Genomic DNA, 20,271 nt, shown 5'->3' with positions numbered 1-20,271 from the left:
GTTGCTCTTGAGTAGTTAGCGGAGTGATGTTGCTTATGGCCGCACGTGGTCAAATTTGGGCGAGTGTTGCCCATTATGCCTAAATAATAGTTTTCCAAAGTATCTTTGTATAATTGTGAACCACAAAGAGAAAATGTTACTAAAATCTGTGAAATTATTTCAAGAATATACCAACAAAGAAAAAACTGTAATGCGTTCATTGTTTTGATTAAAATTTATACAACAAGATGTAACCCGTGAACTCCTGCTAATCCAAATATTTTGTCAATATTCTACAGCTAAGCGAGAAAGAAGACCTCCATAAACATAAACCAGGGTAAAAAGCGAAGAAGAATTTTACCAGATAAGTACCACTTAATTTGATCAAGCAACAATTCTGAACTTCCTATCCAGTTTTTTTTTTCTTTTTTCATTTTTTTCAGTGTGCTGTTACGAAGGACGAAGTATATTTCCTGAAAATCTGCAGAGACAGAGTTTAAATAATTAATTTGAATTGGAAGCGACAGAAACGATCACTTTGATCGACCCTGACTACACATTGAGGTGATTTAGATTATCAAAGAATAAGAACATCTTGCACTGTATTAGTCCCCTTTACAAGCGTTTCTGTCACTCTTTTCCTGAGGAGGTTCTTTCTGTAGCAGGAAACAAGTCACTTTGGGTACAATTTCTCTTAACAAACGGATGTCATTAATTCACAAAATTTATTATTTGTAACAACAACCCACACTGAATAATCAAGATACCATTCAATACATAATACGATGATATTCCTGTACAGATAATTAGTACTGTATTGTAGACAAGTACCGAAACTAGCTTACGGATCTTACGAGTGCACTCCCTTATTACACCAACTAGACTGCGTAACAGAAATATCTAAACTTGGGTGACTGATGATAGCATGGGCAACAGCACATTATTACTATACTTCCCACGTGGTTCACACTGACAAAGTAAAGATCGTTGAGAACTATCTAAAAATGAATCAGAAACGACATGCAACGTCTCTCAGAATCAACGTGATACACGTTAATCAATAAATACTGGCACAAAACCACTCAAATGAGACACCACTGTCGGGTGCACTAGCTCGCCTACATCGTGTGCGAATCCATGTGCTTGTCCACGAGTTTCGGCCGTAAATTAATTGAATCGATTTACTGAAATGAAATAAAAACACTGCAGAACGTCCTAGAAACTGAATGAAATTAATTTCTCTTACTGTAGTAAGAATTGTCCACACTAACAAAACTGCGAACATTTTAATCTACAGGGTGAGTCACTAACAACTGCTACCAAGAATACCTCCGAAATTATTGTTGGACCTGAAAAGCGAGTGGGACAAAAGTTGCATGCGACAGCGGGGACGATAATCTGACGTTATTTTTTGTTGCTAGGCGCGATCGCTTCAGAGATATGAAGGCCAACTTTGTTTTCTTAAATGGGATGCTGTAGTTAGCACTCATTCTCTGACAGCAGCTATCGAGACGAATCCAACGATGTCTAACAGTAAAGTCTTTGAACGTAGGTCACAAAGATGGCATGAACGTCCATTTGCACAAGGTTCGAAGTGATGACCATTGGTATCAATGCAGTGCTGCAATCTGCTTATCGTGAATTGAGTGGTGTTCCTTATCATATCGGCTCTTATCGAAGCACATGCTCTGACAGTTCTCTCTCGCATATTTTTACGTGTAGTAGGAATGACTTTATAAACAATGTTTTTTTTACGAATCCTCACAAGAAACAATAAGGAGGAGTCAGATCTGGTGCACGAGCCGGCCACGGCACATCTCCTCCGCGTCCAATCCAACGGTTTGGGAATTGTTTCTGCAACTCAGTTCTAGCCCTCAGCGAAAATATGCAGGACACCTATAGTGCTGATATCACATTCTGGTCCTTGTTCCTAAAGGTATTTCTTCCAATAACAGACCTAATCCTCCTTTCAGGAATGTGGTGTACTTCGTACCATTAAGATTTCCTTAGATGGAATAGGGGCCTATAATTCAGTCCTCCAGAATCCTACACCATACGTTCATCGACAACTGTTTTTGGTGTGCAACTTGCAGCGGCCAACATGGATTTTCAGTTGTCCAGTAATGCATGTTAAGCAAATTAACATTTCCATGGCTCGCGGATGTAAGCTCGTCAGTAAGCAAAATCAAACTAATAAATGTGTTATCCCTCTGAATTTGAAATTGATCCCATCGGCAGAATTAAATGCGACGCATACAATCCGTACCAGTTAATTCTTGGTGGAATCTGATATGGTATGGATGATATTTATGGCGATGCAGAACATGAACAACACAACTGTGGCTCATGACAGATTCCCTTGTGATTTGACGCGAACTAACATATCTCGAACCACAGTGGTGAGAGAACTAATTTCCGTTTACTCTTTAGTAACTTTCTTTGCCGAATATGTTGCCCATGCATTAAAGATCTCAGTTTATCGCACACATATGTAAATGTACGACGTGTAGGGTGAGTATGTTGAGGATATCTTTCGGCGTATAAGTTTCTAGCTTTCACTGTACTTCGTTGGCATTCTCGATAAATGAGAAACATATCGACTTGTTCTTCGAAGGAGTACATCATTCACATTCGCTTCATTAGACGACACTAGTCTTACCGTTCCTATTAGTGTTGTATTGCGAAACCGTCGAATGGTGTTTACATGTGAATGGCACTATTTTTGGATACGCCGTATTCGGCGAATATTTACTACTTGCACGATATACGAGAGAGAATTGTCAGAGCGTTTGCTTCGTTAAGTGCAGAAGTGATAAGGAACACCACTCAACCCAAGAAAAGATGATTGCAACACTGCATTGATACCAATGGTCACTTCGAACACCTTCTGTAAACGGAAGTTCATACCATCTTTGTGACCTTCGTTGACCTTCAAACACCTTACTGTTACACATCATTGTCTCGGTAGCCGCTATCAGATAATTAGTACCAAACTATAGCATCCCACTTAAAAAACCAAAGTTGACCTTCATATCTCCGACGCGACCCCACCTAGCAACAAAAAGCAACGTCATATTATGGCCCCCGTTGTCCCATGCAACATTTGTCCCACAAACTTTTCAGTTACTATCATAATTTCGGAGTTATTCTAGGTGGCAATAGTTAGTGGGAACGGGAAGACGCGTGACGAGGGCCTCCCGTCGGGTAGACCGCTCGCCTGGTGCAAGTCTTTCGATTTGACGCCACTTCGGCGACTAACGCGTCGATGGGGAAGAAATGATGATGATTAGGAGAACACAACACCCACAGTCCCTGAACGGAGAAAAATCTCCGGCCCAGCCGGGAATCGAACCCGGGCCCTTAAGATTGACAGTCCGTCGCGCTGACCACTCAGCTATAGTCAGTGACTGACAGTGTACATTTCGAACTAACAACGAGTCTTACGCGTTGTAAGATAGTCAATCAGGGAATAGACGACAGAGAGCGCCTTTCATGCACGTGTGAGTGCAGGTTGGCTCGAAAAAGCCCGTTGCTAAAAAGTGGGAGCCGGCCTGATTGGTCAAGAAGAAACGTTCTAGAGAAAGCTACCAGCATCAGGAAGAGGGAGGCACTCTGATTCGCGGAGAAAGAAAGCTAGGAGTCTGCTGCGGAAAAATGTAACAGAATCGATACTACGGCAAAATCTACAGATTAAAATATTTACTCCTGTCACTAGTTGGCTCAGACACACAAGCTCACAGAAATTAAGCAACCTGAGATTATCTGTGAAACTGGAAAGGAAGGGAGAAGGAAGTTAGTCGATACATGAAATAAATATGCACTCGCACGCTGCGAATTCCCTTCACGAGACGTAAGGACACAGAGAGATCGCATGTACTGTTTATGTACGAACATCAATTAATATGAATCCACCAGTAATGGAAGTCGAGTTCCACAGTCGTCTCTCTCAGTGAACGCAGAGCTGCCAGGTATCGAATCTATCGGGTCCGCAGAGCACAGGCGGTCCACAATAGGCTCACAACCTATGGACTTACACACCATGAAAACCTTATAGCTTGTTACGCGCCCTACACCGTCATGTACTCCACTAAATCTTGCGTCTTCATTCTCCCGATCTGCACGTACCGTCTACCGGTTGATGAAAACCCTCCTCTCCTCAGATTCTTCACCCATCTCTGGAAATCCCATACATCTATATTTACGTCTACAACTTCACCCGGCATTTCATCTTATGGTGCATGACATACCCTGTGTACCACTGTCTTTCCACCTTCCTTGTTTCAGTCGTGAATGGTCCATGTGGAGGCAGATCGTTGGTAAGCCTTTGTGTGAGTTGGAATCTCTCTCATTATTCCTCGTTTTCTTTTAATTATTTCACTGCCTCTTGTGATAAATATCGATAAAAGAAGTATTGCTCTGAACTAATTTGTGACCTCTCTAACGAATGGGCGCGTAAACTCCCGATTTAAATATCATTTTGTTCGTAACAACGCTTCCCGTCGACAACAGGTGTCACTTGAAAGAGTTAATGAGCAGTATAACTTGAGATATCTAAACATCTCGAAAATGATGCGATGAACGAAAAACGTTTTCTAGACGAAGAGTTAATATTAGTAAAGGACACATTTGGGTGTGCTACTGCTGGCCATTTCATACCACCCCGTCCAATGTGAGCGCTGTCAAATTTGTATATCTTTTTTTATTCCAGAAAATACGCATGAGTTACTTTACTGGTAGATTGCACTGTAGTCGTCAAATATAAAGTGTGTATGTTTCTGCGTTGATGATTACTTTTAACAGACATGCATTTCAAGCTTCGTACACTATTGGCAAGGAACTAAACATGTATGGTATATAGCACGCTAACACGACAGTACTGGCGAGCCCCTGCAACACAGCTACTACTAATAACCCCAGATGTTCGACCTGCCGAAAAACAGGCAACCGCAGGGAAACCGTACTGTACACAGCACGCAAACCAGCCACACACACACACACACACCCTACACTGTCTGTGAGCCTATCTATGACCGATCGCCCACTAATGTATGACGACCTTGAACTGTTACATGGACGCAGCAACGGCAGCAAACCCCACAACGAGCTTCCGCAACGACAAAGGTAACGATGCACGATACCTCACACTAACATAACCACACCTTGCATGCAATGTCGCAGATAGCAAGGCGCTGCTGCCCTTACTACCCGTCCTACTGTCGCAGAGGTTTTTTTCCCTTTGGCGCTTGCCTTGGCACTTTTTTTCCTCTGCCCTTACAACCGCTACTCTTCGATCGCTTTCGTCCACTTTCTATCTCCTGATGGACCATGCTAATGAGTAATCTTACCCAGACGCATGGGTAACATCACAGCCCGCATCCTGTGACTCCTGATTCAAAAACTAACATGTTATATGGAGCTCACAGTAGAACATTTGGTTTGGTCACCACGGTATGGGCGTGGAGGGGCCCCATCCTTTGGCGTTGAAGAACCTACGCATTTGATTCTAAATTTCATTTCCAATGTAACTGTGAACCTTTGTGTTCTGAGGACTTGTACTGATGCTCAAACGTTACTTCCTTGTTTCAAACGTGTCTCTGCAGTACAAATAATATTAATATGGCCAGACATTGACATTTCTGGCATATGAGCTACTTGTATGGTAACGTAATTTCCTGTTCCTTACGGGACTGATTGTGGTGAGTCCCTAAATCATCGGAATGCTTGATTTGGGTGGTCGCCCTCGAATCCCGCCATTACGATGACTGATTTCGGTATGTGTTTCCATCCAACAGCCTTAACTGTAGCATAGGCGCTATGCGGCTACTGGCGGAGTACTAAACACAACCACTATAATAATGTAAAACGTCCATGAAGTGTTAGTGTGCCGCGTGGGTGGCCGTGCGGTCTCGGACGTCTTGTCACGGTTCGCGCGGCTCCTCCCGTCGGAGGTTAGAGTCCACCCTCGGGCATATGTGTGTGTGTGTGTGTGTTGTCCTTTGCGTAAGTTAGTTTCAGTTAGATTAAGTACTGTGTAAGTTGTAAGTAGGCTCTTTAGGTTTTTATGTTGGTAACGCCATGTAGCGCTCTATATGAAAATCACTGGCTGTGCTGTGTGCAGTCTGTGGCTGGTTTGCATTGTTGTTTGCTATTGTAGTGTTTGGCAGCTGGATGTTAACAGCGCGTAGCGTTGCGCAGTTGGAGGTGAGCCGCCAGCAGTGTTGAATGTGGGGAAATGAGATGGCGGATTTTGGAGAGCGGATGATCTGGACGTGTGTCCATCAGAACAGTACAATTGTAAGAATGGATGTCATGAACTGCTATATATATTATGATTTTTGAACACTATTAAGGTAAATACATTGTTTGCTCTCTATCAAAATCTTTCATTTGCTAACTATGCCTATCAGTAGTTAGTGCCTTCAGTAGTTTGAATCTTTTATTTATCTGGCAGTAGTGGCGCTCGCTGTATTGCAGTAGTTCGAGTAACGAAGATTTTTGTGAGGTAAGCGATTTATGAAAGGAATAGGTTAATGTTAGTCAGGGACATTCATTTGTAGCGATTTTTTAAAGTCAGATTACGTTGCGTATAAAAATATTGTGTGTCAGTTTAGTGTTGATCAGAATAGGTAAAGAGTACGTTCAGTTCTGCTGAGCTGTTTGAAAATCAAATAATGTAAGAGATTTATCAGCTCAGTGATTCATAAATTTTTCTAAGGGGACGTTTCAAAGTGTAGGGACCGATGACCTTAGCAGTTGGGTCCCACAGGAATTTCCTAATTTTCCAAGTGTTAGTGACAGGCGCACCTGCCATGGATACTCAGCTACGTCAAACAACACCGTGGTGAGAAGCTACGGGACTCACCCATCCGAAGCACTCCGATGGGGAGATACAAAGGAACTCGCCGATAACGAGCGGCCCGATGGGAACAAAAAACTCACTACGCCCACGTTCTTGCTCCTGCATCACGCTAAATGTAGTTTGTAAGCAGGCACTGAAATGCCTAACCATGTAAAATAAATTTCGAACATAAATATTGTGGTGTCACCGCCAGACACCACACTTGCTAGGTGGTAGCTTTAAATCGGCCGCGGTCCATTAGTACATGTCGGACCCGCGTGTCGCCACTGTCAGTACTTGCAGACCTAGCGCCACCACATGGCAGGTCTAGAAAGACGGACTAGCACTCGCCCCAGTTGTACGACGACTTTGCTAGCGACTACACTGACGAAGCCTTTCTCTCATTTGCCGAGAGACAGTTAGAATAGTCTTCAGCTAAGTCCATGGCTACGACCTAGCAAGGCGCCATTAACCATATCTGGAGAGAGTCTTATTTGTATCGTCAATAGCGATGTACCACAATGATGGATTAAAGATAAGTATTAGACAAGCTACGTACTTTTCTTATTAGCATTCATTACTTATCCTGTTCCAGACTTAAGCAAGCCTGCGTGAATTAAACGCGTGCCTTTCGGTTACCCGTCACTGTGGCCTGGTTGTCTTGTCAGTCCACTACAAATATCAATCGTTAAGCACGAAAATTCTTAATTGCAAAAACACATACATTTGATGTCTCTCGATTACAGCGCCACCTACCACGAGTGGAAAAGACTGGCTTGAGTAAACTGTAGGTGCTGCTTTGCGTATACTCCGAATATGCAATAAAATGGGGGTTCCCATTTGAAAATACAAAGATGAGCCCGCCCACGCAGGAGGTGGTCAGTTACACGACACACAAATGTTCTCTTTAATAATACTGACTTTAACGTATTTGTTTCGTACAATGTTATGACGTTTTCGAGATTTTTAGTTCTCTCAAGTTAAAGCAAACAACATTTATATTCATGTGAAGTTATGTGTTGTTTGTCTTTTTGTTGTGATTGTAATGACTTTCTCTATTGTGCTGTGCGAAATTTTACATGTTTCCTGGTCAGTAGACATGTGGCGTTTTAACTTTTTCCAGCTAAAGGCTGACACCAATCTGATACACCAAATCGTCCGCTCTTGGCGTTGTAAAGTACTTTTATTATATTGCCAATACTGATCAGGCAGCTTACCTTCCATTCACAAGGCTGTTGCACGCAGCGACTGTTATATTGACTTGTAAATAATAGATTTCAGCTGTCGTCCTTTTTAAATTTTATTGGAAGATCTAGATTTCACCTAGAAACTAGCCATTCTCAATGTACTATCATTTTTGATCAATACATGAGTAGTATTCAGTGAACTGTGGATGAAGCCTGACCAACAGGCATTACACTCTATTATTCACAAGTCAAGTTTTGTTAAGTGTTCAGTAATAGGGAGGCCGACTACTCACCTTTCACGAGCTTCCAATCGCCGATGCGAATCGCACCGTTTCCGACCTTCTCGTCTATATTGAGCAGCACCTCTGTTCGTGGAGATTCAGCGTTAGTGGCGAGAGCGTCCCACAAGTTGACGCCGTCCAGGTCTTCCGGAAGTGACGACACATTTCCTCCTGCAACAATGTGTACCTCAGGCGACTTGTACTGAGAAGTGTTTACTTAAGCAAAATTGTTGTTTAGGCTTACTTCTTGTCATATTTCCCACAGGTGATTCTTGCTTAGCATATAGGTTAAGGTTATCAGTTCCACATATACTGTTTACTTTATCTTCGACCTTCTATTCAATTCTTCTAAATGGCACTTCACACTTACTTGGCTCGTCATGCCGTTCTGTTTCTTTGGGGAAAGGGAGAGAATACAGTGTTCTATCATATGAGTGGTCAGAGGAGTTCCACCACGATTTCCTCTGCGATACACGCACGTCTTCCATAGACATGCCTCCAACATTTTCGTTTTTAGTACTTTTTTATGTCGTTCTTTTTCCGTCCACGTACTTTTTAAGAGAGCAGTCAATTCGCTCGCCGCTGTGGTGTCTCGGAAGCGTTTCACTGCTAAAGGGGAAACTCATTCTCGCCCGTTCTTTATGGCAGCTGCAGTGTTTTTCTGATGAAGGTTACTTCCCCACCACTAGCAGTGCACGTTCTTCAGTATACAGTTATCACGCACTAGTCGTATCCTCAGGTTTCCTCACGAACTCCACAATTGGGCAGCTTGGCCTATAATGAGCCAAAATGTTTTGGTGTGACTAATCTAAGAGACGCATCGCTTTGTCCCGAGGAATATTGATTTGATACTCATGAGGCACAGTTGACATTGCCTTCATGTTCCTACTCCGAATCGCTTATTGCTGGTAGAATATTCTGTACAATATCCAAAATTGTGTTTATTGGAGCTCTTATTTCCGAATCCTAAAGTTTTAAAAATCACAAATGTTTCCCGTTCAGTCCAAAATGCTTCGGGACTGGATTAATACGAAATAGAGAAAAATTAACATGGTACTTTTGATGCTCCAGGTGTACTACAAATTCTTCCCCCACTTTAGTACATTGCACAGCGCGCTCATACTACTATGTGAAACTGTCATGAGAGTCTTTATGAGGTACTAATCAACTCGCGTGTCACTTTGGCTTCAATTTCAGTTATGATAATTATAGCATTGCATCATTTTGTGGTAGGTTAGTATTGATAACACCAAGATTTTTCCAGAAAACAACTGTCCACGCACTTCAGTTATGTCGTGGCCGATATCCGGGAGTCATTGATCCTGTTCGGGAGGCAAGGCGTGCGAAACAAACATTGTACACACTTTTGTCATCTTCAAAACATTCTGGAGAATATGTTGAAAACTTGATGTAGAGGTTGCTTTACTGCAATTTGTGGCACGAACACGTTGCCACACTACGACCGCACGTCCAGTACTCAACACTGCCTGTTCACAACTGATAAGTCGAATGCACATCTCTTGATTAGAGTTTTTATTTCAAGTTGCCATTGTAGCTAGTGCGCTGACTGTTGTGTCCACGGACACAACCAACCAACCAACCAACTCGCGCACGCGCGCCCTGACCGTGACATCGCTGGCCACAGTTCCTGTCGCGGCCGTCGGTGTCTCAGGGCGTCACCGCCGACGGAAGAGGTGGTGCCACGGCTGAGCTCGGGTCCGCAGCGCCCTCTGCCTTTTGCATATAAGGAGGAGCGCTGGCCCCGAGACGGACCGTCTATTGTCGATTGTCTATTGCTAGTGGAGTGTATAGCGGAGCCATTGTAGTGTGGTATTTGCTATTGTATTCGACTAGGCCCAGTACACGGATTACTCAGGTATATTACTTGTATTTCTGGTGCACGTTTCGTCAGAAACAAAGATAAGTTATCTCTTCATTCTAGCTGGCGCAATTCTTGTCATTAATTATTTTTCGGCCAACAGACACAGCTACATCCTGGTCACTACCCACCTCATTATACAATTTGTGGTGGCTGCCCCAAAGGTACTGCCGAGGACCTTGGGTTTGGGAGCCGTCACAAAACTGACGTCGCTTGTACTCCAGGTATAAAACCAGTCTCGGAACATTTGGACTGACGGCATGTAGCAACTGGTAATTTTTTTTTTTTGTCATCAGTCTACTGACTGGTATTGATGCGGCCCGCCACGAATTCCTTTCCTGTGCTAACCTCTTCATCTCAGAGTAGCACTTGCAACCTACGTCCTCAATTATTTGCTTGACGTATTCCAATCTCTGTCTGCCTCTACAGTTTTTGCCCTCTACAGCTCCCTCTAGTACCATGGAAGTCATTCCCTCATGTCTTAGCAGATGTCCTATCATCCAGTCCCTTCTCCTTATCAGTGTTTTCCACATATTCCGTTCCTCTCCGATTCTGCGTAGAACCTCCTCATTCCTTACCTTATCAGTCCACCTAATTTTCAACATTCGTCTATAGCACCACATCTCAAATGCTTCGATTCTCTTCTGTTCCGGTTTTCCCACAGTCCATGTTTCACTACCATACAATTCTGTACTCCAGACGTACATCCTCAGAAATTTCTTCCTCAAATTAAGACCGGTATTTGATATTAGTAGGCTTCTCTTGGGCAGAAATGCCTTTTTTGCCATAGCGAGTCTGCTTTTGATGTCCTCTTTGCTCCGTCCGTCATTGGTTATTTTACTGCTTTAACTTCATTGACTTCGTGACCATCAATTGTGATGTTGAGTTTCTCGCTGTTCTCATTTCTACTAACTCTCATTACCTTCGTCTTTCTCTCAAACCATACTGTGTAGTCATTAGACTGTTCATTCCGTTCAGCAGATCATTTAATTCTTCTTCACTTTCACTCAGGATAGCAATGTCATCAGCGAATCGTATCATTGATATCCTTTCACCTTGTATTTTAATTCCACTCCTGAACCTTCCTTTTGTTTCCATCATTGCTTCCTCGATGTACAGATTGAAGAGTAGGGGCGAAAGGCTACAGCCTTGTCTTACACCCTTCTTAATACGAGCACTTCGTTCTTGATCGTCCACTCTTATTATTCCCTCTTGGTTGTTGTACATATTGTATACGACCCATCTCTCCCTATAGCTTACCCCTACTTATTTATAGTGGTAATATACAGGGACAATTTCAGCAGTGAATTAATTTGAATTTGCCAGAGTAGAATACTGAGCCGTGCAAGGCTGGTGTTCATGCCATTTAGTGTGTCTCATCTTCTATTACGGTATTGGCGCCTCCTCTTCTTATTCCATTCACTGGAGTCACTAACTTCCTGCCTTACTTGCCCGTGAGCGGCAGCAGCAGCACGTATCGCTAAGTCCACTGTCGTACCATCTCTAGAGCGACCGACAGTATTTCCGGGTCGTCGTGTGTCTGGCATTCAGTTGGAGACGGACCAGCAGTGCAGTCGGGACGCAGCAGCAGCGAAGTCGGGGACGGAGCGCCTGTGAGGCGCGGACAGCCAGTGCTCGCCGACCCCTAGCGACACACATGCGTTGTCCGACGGAAGGAGATCTGAGCGGGGACGACCGCTGGTTGGTCGTTCGGTCGGTCGTCACATCGGGCGACGTGTAACTGGTTCTCTGACCGCCTCTGGGCCCCTCCAATTGGTCATCTTGCTTGACTTAGGTCGGTTCCTTCCCGGTGCAGGGATATCGGTTAGCCAGTGGGCATGTTTCCTCTGCATGGTTGGGTCAGAGTCAGTCTCTCCGGGTCGTCGTGTGTCTGGAGTTGGTGGGCACGGAGCAGGAGTGGCAGATGGACCAGCAGGCAGACAGTGGGAGAGGCACCAGCAGTGCAGTGGCGACGGACCAGCAGTCCAGTCGGTCGGGTGGCGTGGAGCAGCAAGCGAGGCTGGAGCCGCTGGCGGCGTGCACGCTCGGTTGGAGTGCGAGGAGCTGCTTGCGAGTGCTACGAAGTTCGTCACCCACCAGTCTTGGACATGAAAGTTGAGTCCTCACTTAAGGGGCTCCGGAACGCCCTATACTTGCAATGTTAAAATAACGCTTATAAATAACATCTTTCCTCACAAAGTATTTAAAGTAGGAAGTTGAACTTTTTACAGATTGTTTATTGGAATATGGGCTACAACTTAACACAGGGATTATACAAAATTTTAGTTCAGTTATTAATGCTGGTTTTTTTTTCAATTGTAATGAACGCCGAAGAACGATTTGTTCTGACATCCTGGGAAACATTGAAAGTGATCCCACCTTCTTACAAAATGTTATTACTTGCGATGAATCGTGGTTTTTTACTTACGATCCCGAAACTAAACGCCAATCGATGCATTGGAAAACTCCTGGTTCTCTACGACAAAAAAAGCACGAATGTCAAAATCGAAATTCAAGGCAATGATGATTGTTTTTTTTTTGACATCAAAGGGATTGTGCACATTGATTGCGTACCAGAGGGACAAACAGTGAATCAGTATTACTACATTAGCGTCCTGGATACCCTACGTGAGCGAGTACGGAGAAAACGGAACGATTTGTGGATAAAAAAGTCATGGATCCTTCACCAAGACAATGCCCCAGCTCACAGTGCGTTGTCAGTGAAGACGTTTTTGGCAAAACACAACATTCCCATCTTAGATCATCCACCCTACTCACCTGATTTGGCCCCCTGTGACTTTTTTCTTTTCACTAAAGTCAAGTCAGCTTTGAAAGGAACTAGATTTGAACCTGTTGAAGCAGTAAAAGAAAAAGCGACGGAAGTAATGTATGGACTTACCGAAAATGATCTGCAGCATTGCTATGAACACTGGAAAATTCGTATGGAGCGGTGTAGAGACCGAGGAGGAGAGTTCATTGAAGGAGATAACATTAAATTGTAAATAATTGTAAATAAATGTTTTTTCCAGCATCAGTCCGGTTTTTGTCTAGCCGCACCTCGTATTAGACACTACCGTCCAGAAATATACGTATAGAGCACAGCTAAGCAGACGCGAGTGTAGTACCATCAGCCGGAGGGAGTATTTCAAAAGCGACACCAGCCTACAGACACACAGAGCTGCTACTACTACAACCGTCACAACAACAACGCGGAGAGCGTGCCAGACCCAGCCGATTCTGCCCTCCCACCCTCTCACCGGTGCCTCGTTCAAGCGCAGCCCGTCCGATCCGAGCATTCGTACTACAGCAAGCCTTGCCGTATCGCGGTTCGCCCACTTTGCAGACCTCTATTGCTCTATTACCTATCATCTGTAAGGTCAATCAAAGGGCTGTGTGTATAAACACCCGCTTGTGATGGATTTCTTTGGTAGGCTTGGTGAGATCAATAGCTGACGTCAGACGTTTCCCGGCCAAGTTAACGAACAGCTGGAATTTTGCGAGGGCACATACACTTGTTTCCACGATACCACTTGGAGTAGAATGATTGCTACTGATGTGTAGGGTGCACTCTGAGCGATGAGTGTGTTAATGGGCTCCGGAACGCCCTATACTTGCAATGTAAAAATAACGCTTATAAATTACATCTTTCCTCACAAAGTATTTGAGGTAGGAAGTTGAACTTTTTACAGATTATTTATAGGAATATGGGCTACAAGTTAACACAGGGATTTTACAAAATTTTAGTTCAGTTATTAAAGATTATATTTTTTCAATTGCAATGAAAATTCACAACATTTTTTTGCAATTTTTTATTTATATATTCAAAAATATACAGTTTTTCGGAAAAAGGCTGTGTTAAATTATGCAGAAGGTACTGTGTAACATTTACTGAAAGTTTGAAACAAATATGTTTGGAAGATCCTTAGAAAACATGTAATTAGTATGAGAAAATAAAAGTTTTGGGAATCGAGCGACAAAGATTGGATTAACTTTTTAGTGCATTCCAGGTCCATAGGATGGATTATCTTCATCCTCTGCAAACTCCTCCTCCAGCTTCCTCTTAATCCTCCTCCTGTTTACTCTTGCTTGTATTTCTAGACTCTTTACAGCCCTGTCTGCAGCCCGAAGGCGTTCCTTGTCTAAAGCAAGCATCGCTCGTACCATGTTAGAATGTTATTATTTACAGTAATAACACATACCTTTGGCTTTCCAACATTTCTCCTTTTCTTAAAAGGCTTCAGAGGATTTCTAATAACTTTACTTTTACTCATTATTATACTTCAACAAAACAGAGACTCAAGAAACAGAATTAATTACGAATATTTTCGAGATAACGACAGAGTAAATAAACATGAAACAATCGACAATCACACCAGCGATATATATTGAACCATCACAGGTTAGCCACAACACATACTTTATCTCACATCACTAAAATGTACCTGATGAACACGGACGTTAATAATAACACCTTTTGACAGCAGTTTAACAGCGCCACAGTGGGCCACGCCCATGTAGAACACATTTCAAAAAAAAAAATTAAAAATAGTTGTAGTCTTCGGGATTGAATAAATTATATATCTATTAAAAGGTAATAGTCTGCAGATTCAGAAAACGCAAAAAAGTAAAAATTGAACTTTTCATGATTTTGAGCCTTTCCGGAGCCCCTTAACTTACTATCGAGGCTCAACTGTTTGCATTTCTGCATTTGATCCTGCTTGTCTCTTTGGGACATACCCACGAGCAACGACGAGTTTGTATTTAAGTCGGCTAAGATTCCAGCCGTCTTTCTGTGGAGTTAAACTAAATTTAATTTATTCTCTGTTATTGAAGTTGACCAGCGGTATCTTCTGCCCTGTGGCCGTTGACGTTCCGGTTATCTGCCCTGGTCGTTGACGTAATTTTCGGCGGTGTATTCTCATCGTCGTGTTGGTGCTGTACAGCGCGGCGTGTAGTTCGACATCTGAGGTGCTGTTGGCCTTTGTGGGCGTCGATATTGTTCGTGTCGTTGTGGTGGTTTTGCTGGTTGCGTCGAGCGCAACTGATTTGGTTGATTGGTCGGTCGGCGGTCTGTCGGTTGGGTTGCCTCCAGATTAAGAAGTCGTTGGTCAGGCCGCCTGTCTCACCTAAATGGGCGTTAGTATTACAGTCCCAGGCCAACCCTTGGAAACTTCTGAGTGCCGTTCCTTGTATGTTATGAAGTAATTTCCCTGTTGGGACTTAAATTATTTGGTTGATGTGTGGCGTACAGCCGAGTTTTAAAATCTCTTACATTAATGTCCTTGTCTTGTCCTTAAGGCTTAAGATTGTTATACTTTTGTTTTAACATAGGCCTTCTGCTTTTTGATTGAAACTCTTCTTATTGTATAGTATGCGGCCTTCAGCCGAGTTTTAATGCATCTTAAATTAATATTCTTGTCTTGCTCTGAAGACATAAGATTGTTAAGGTTTTTTTTTTTTAAGGTAAGGCTGTCTGCCGTTTGATTCATACTCTTCTTATTGCCAAGTTTCATTAAAATTAAATTGTTCATGCCTTCAGCCTGTTTAGATCAAATATTTAGAAAATATTCTTGGGCGAAACCTACAGAAGGAACTTGTATTACAGTTTCTTACTTAGGTCTTGTGTCTTGGATTTTGAGTGTGCCCTTCAGCCGATCTATAGTTAATCAAAGGAGGTCGATTAAAGTTTTAAGTGTTTTGCATCCTTGTTGTAATATTGGGTGCTCATGAATACAGTTTGTATGTTAACTGAAACTGACAGCAACTTATTTTGGCCCCTTTCCACAACCGAATCTGCTCTGTGCTGCTAGCGCAGGCGTTTCAAATACTGTGTAACTTTTATTCCTGTGTGAGGTTACCTTTTAGCAAAGAAGTCAAAAATCCCTCTCAATAAAACCTTCTACAAGGCAATGAAAAATTTCCTTAGTAACTGTTCGATATTATGACCTTGTGGGATGAAAAACGCCAGCAGCAGCAGCCTTCACATTCATCATCCTCTTAAAACTGCTTTAAGCGTGGGCAGAACGCAGGGCACCTGCACTATGGTTCCTCCATTTTTATACACCCTAAAGTTTTGTTATGCCTGAGGTGGTACTACACGTAACACATGGTCACTGTACGAAAAGATATACGAAGTATGGGACCCAATACAAAGCGCCTAGTGTGATTTTTCTCACCCCAAAAATAAATCTAACGAACTACGTGGACAAACTGAATCATTATTCAGGTGAGACGTAAGGATCGTGAGCAGTAACAATCTCTACATATAACATATTTACTCTAGCCAATGAAACAAATCGGATGAACACTGATCAGGCAGAACATTATGACAACATACCTAGTAGCCGCTATGTCTACCTTTGGCACTGACAAGAGCGGCAACGCACCGTGTCATGGAAGGAAAGACGCTTTGGCAGGTCACTGGGGGCAGTTGGCGCCACATCTGCTCACGCAAGTCACCTAACTCCCGTAAATTCCGGGGAGAAACTGTCGCGAACTCAATCCAGCCCTGTCAGACAAAATTGAGCGGGAAAGTCATGTGCATGACGAGTGTCATCCGCGCGATCAACGGAGGGTTAAAAGCGGAAGTAGTGTGCAGAAGATTAAGGAAGTAGCACATGACAGAGTAAAGTGGAGAGCGTCCAATGGGTACCTGTCGTAAAACAGATACACTGAACTGCCCAATGTGCATTTTACTGAAGCAAACCACAACGGTACTTACGTTATCTCAGCGTTGAGCTCTGTTTTATGTGCGATGTCCGTGTTGGTATGCTTCTGCCGCAGAGCGGTACCCACCTGCAGCAGCGTAGAACGTGGGCAGCCAGTCGGTGACGTGCATCAGCTGGTGGGACACTCTGGGCGTGTTCTGCAGCAGCGGGCTCCACACCAGGGCCGGGGAACGCACACCGCCTTCCCACAGCGTCGCTTTCAACTGGAAAGGACCACATGTACTGATGACTACAGCTTTTATCTGGCCCGGTAGTAAATACACTCCTGGAAATGGAAAAAAGAACACATTGACACCGGAGTGTCAGACCCACCATACTTGCTTCGGACACTGCGAGAGGGCTGTACAAGCAATGATCACACGCACGGCACAGCGGACACACCAGGCACCGCGGTGTTGGCCGTCGAATGGCGCTAGCTGCGCAGCATTTGTGCACCGCCGCCGTCAGTGTCAGCCAGTTTGCCGTGGCATACGGAGCTCCATCGCAGTCTTTAACACTGGTAGCATGCCGCGACAGCGTGGACGTGAACCGTATGTGCAGTTGACGGACTTTGAGCGAGGGCGTATAGTGGGCATGCGGGAGGCCGGGTGGACGTACCGCCGACTTGCTCAACACGTGGGGCGTGAGGTCTCCACAGTACATCGATGTTGTCGCCAGTGGTCGGCGGAAGGTGCACGTGCCCGTCGACCTGGGACCGGACCGCAGCGACGCACGGATGCACGCCAAGACCGTAGGATCCTACGCGGTGCCTTAGGGGACCGCACCGCAACTTCCCAGCGAATTAGGGACACTGTTGCTCCTGGGGTATCGGCGAGGACCATTCGCAACCGTCTCCATGAAGCTGGGCTACGGTCCCGCACACCGTTAGGCCGTCTTCCGCTCACGCCCCAACATCGTGCAGCCCGCCTCCAGTGGTGTCGCGACAGGCGTGAACGGAGGGACGAATGCAGACGTGTCGTCTTCAGCGATGAGAGTCGCTTCTGCCTTGGTGCCAATGATGGTCGTATGCGTGTTTGGCGCCGTGCAGGTGAGCGCCACAATCACGACTGCATACGACCGAGGCACACAGGGCCAACACCCGGCATCATGGTGTGGGGAGCGATCTCCTACACTGGCCGTACACCACTGGTGATCGTCGAGGGGACACTGAATAGTGCATGGTACATCCAAACCGTCATCGAACCCATCGTTCTACCATTCCTAGACCGGCAAGGGAACTTGCTGTTCCAACAGGACAATGCACGTCCGCATGTATCCCGTGCCACCCAACGTGCTCTAGAAGGTGTAAGTCAACTACCCTGGCCAGCAAGATCTCCGGATCTGTCCCCCATTGAGCATGTTTGGGCCTGGATGAAGCGTCGTCTCACGCGGTCTGCACGTCCAGCACGAACGCTGGTCCAAATGAGGCGCCAGGTGGAAATGGCATGGCAAGCCGTTCCACAGGACTACATCCAGCATCTCTACGATCGTCTCCATGGGAGAATAGCAGCCTGCATTGCTGCGAAAGGTGGATATACACTGTACTAGTGCCGACATTGTGCATGCTCTGTTGCCTGTGTCTATGTGCCTGTGGTTCTGTCAGTGTGATCATGTGATGTATCTGACCCCAGGAATGCGTGAATAAAGTTTCCCCTTCCTGGGACAATGAATTCACGGTGTTCTTATTTCAATTTCCAGGAGTGTAGCATGAGGGGAAACAGAAGGATCGTGGGATCGAATCCCTCCCTATTCGACCACGAAATTTTCAGTCTGGCTTTAGTCTAGGATTCACCTCTGAACAAGGGCATCAAAACCCAGGAGAGATTTTTTTTTGGGGGGGGGGGGAGCCCCAGGGAGAGGAAAAATAAATATGGTGTAGTCGAGTGTTTCTTAGGAGAAAATGATGTCAAAGTCGCTATTATGCAGGTTTTTAACAGCGTCGCAACAGTAACACTTTTATGGATCTTTTCCGAAATATTAAAAGATCTCCATACCCCAAGAGCCAGGCCCCCTACAAAGTATCGTGTACGCACAATTGGCTGTCACCATTGTAAAGATTCGGCATGAACTACCGGAACTTCGAACCCCACGTTGAACTATGCATCCTCCTTTGACAGTAAGGCCACGGGGGTGGCTTAGTGACACATGCGTAGGTCACTAAAGTACTTCCTATTGAAATACACACACCAGATTGTTGAGCCACACTAAATTAATAATATTACCTCACCTTCAGCTCACCTTTACTCTATCTCTTATGACAATACGAACAAAATCATAAGCGAACATGGCCTCATAGAGTACTCACAGTACAGAATTACGCATTTCAGCAGCATGTCAAGGAATGTCATTGATAATTCGCTTCCATTTAGACCTTAACCAGAGAGTAATAGTATTGCACATTATACAACCTGCAAGGAACGTCCATCGCCCATCAGTGAGCGAGGGTCCTTGAGTAGAACAACCTAAAGGCTAAGAAATCAGAATGTGAAACAAGAAGTGTAACCCTAGTTGTGTGATCAACAATGTGACGGTCCTCTAAGTAAGTAATAACGCTACTGCGGTGTACAAATACGTTGATAAGCGACTGAAACTGAGGGACAGAAATGTCCACAAGACGGGCTCAACATAAGAATGCCGTTTATTGCTACAGGAGAGAGTTATTGTAGCTTACAATACAGCACTCCAATATCACAGAGCACATTAACCAAAATAATTCAAGAAACGTGTGTAGTGATTTATAGGTTGTTTGGTTGGTTTGGGGAAGGAGACCAGACAGCGTGGTCATCGGTCTCATCGGATTAAGGAAGGATTGGGAAGTAAGTCGGCCGTGCCCTTTCAGAGGAACCATCCCGGCATTTGCCTGAAGTGATTTAGGGAAATCACGGAAAACCTAAATCAGGATGGCCGGATGCGGGATTGAACCGTCGTCCTCCCGAATGCGAGTCCAGTAGTGATTTATAGAGACATGAAGGAGGAATATCTGAAGGTAAATAAAAGTGCAGTCTCGACAATACGGGCCACAAGAACTGCGAGGATAATCCCAAAAGTAAGGCCTCTTATCTTTTTATAAGTACATAGACCTGTTTATGTCTACAATGGTTTATATCAGTTTACAGCTTGAACATTTACCTACTTTTTTACATAATCACTATTTCTGTCGATGCATTTTTGTAGACGCTGTGGCAGTTTTTGTATGCCCATGTTATACCAGCTCGCCGCCATGCTGTTATGAACCTCTTCTTTCACCTCGACGTCGGAGCTGAATCGCTTTCCGGCCAAATGTTCTTTTAACTTAGGGAACAGGTGATAGCCACTGGGCGCCAAGTCGGGACTAAAGGGTGGGTGGGTGATTATGTTCCACTGAAACTGTTGCAGGAGAGCAACAGTTTGCAGAGCGATG

General features: G+C 44.4%; 1 protein-coding gene across 1 annotated transcript in view; it reads right to left on the bottom strand.

The window, feature by feature from the left end:
- The window catches only part of LOC126176652 (arylsulfatase B-like), a 180,513-nt gene that overhangs the window by 66,894 nt on the left and 93,348 nt on the right, over positions 1–20,271 (bottom strand). Inside the window, exons 6-7 of the mRNA XM_049923810.1 lie at positions 16,960–17,095; positions 8,298–8,456 (exon numbers count right to left, since the gene is read on the bottom strand). Coding sequence (XP_049779767.1) covers positions 8,298–8,456; positions 16,960–17,095 — 295 coding nt within the window. The remainder of the gene's footprint in view (positions 1–8,297; positions 8,457–16,959; positions 17,096–20,271) is intronic.

Source organism: Schistocerca cancellata, chromosome 3, assembly GCF_023864275.1.
Source record: "Schistocerca cancellata isolate TAMUIC-IGC-003103 chromosome 3, iqSchCanc2.1, whole genome shotgun sequence".
Classification (NCBI taxonomy): domain Eukaryota; kingdom Metazoa; phylum Arthropoda; class Insecta; order Orthoptera; family Acrididae; genus Schistocerca; species Schistocerca cancellata.
The sequence above is the reverse complement of the archived record's forward strand: the minus strand, read 5'-3'. Positions and strand labels throughout refer to the sequence as shown.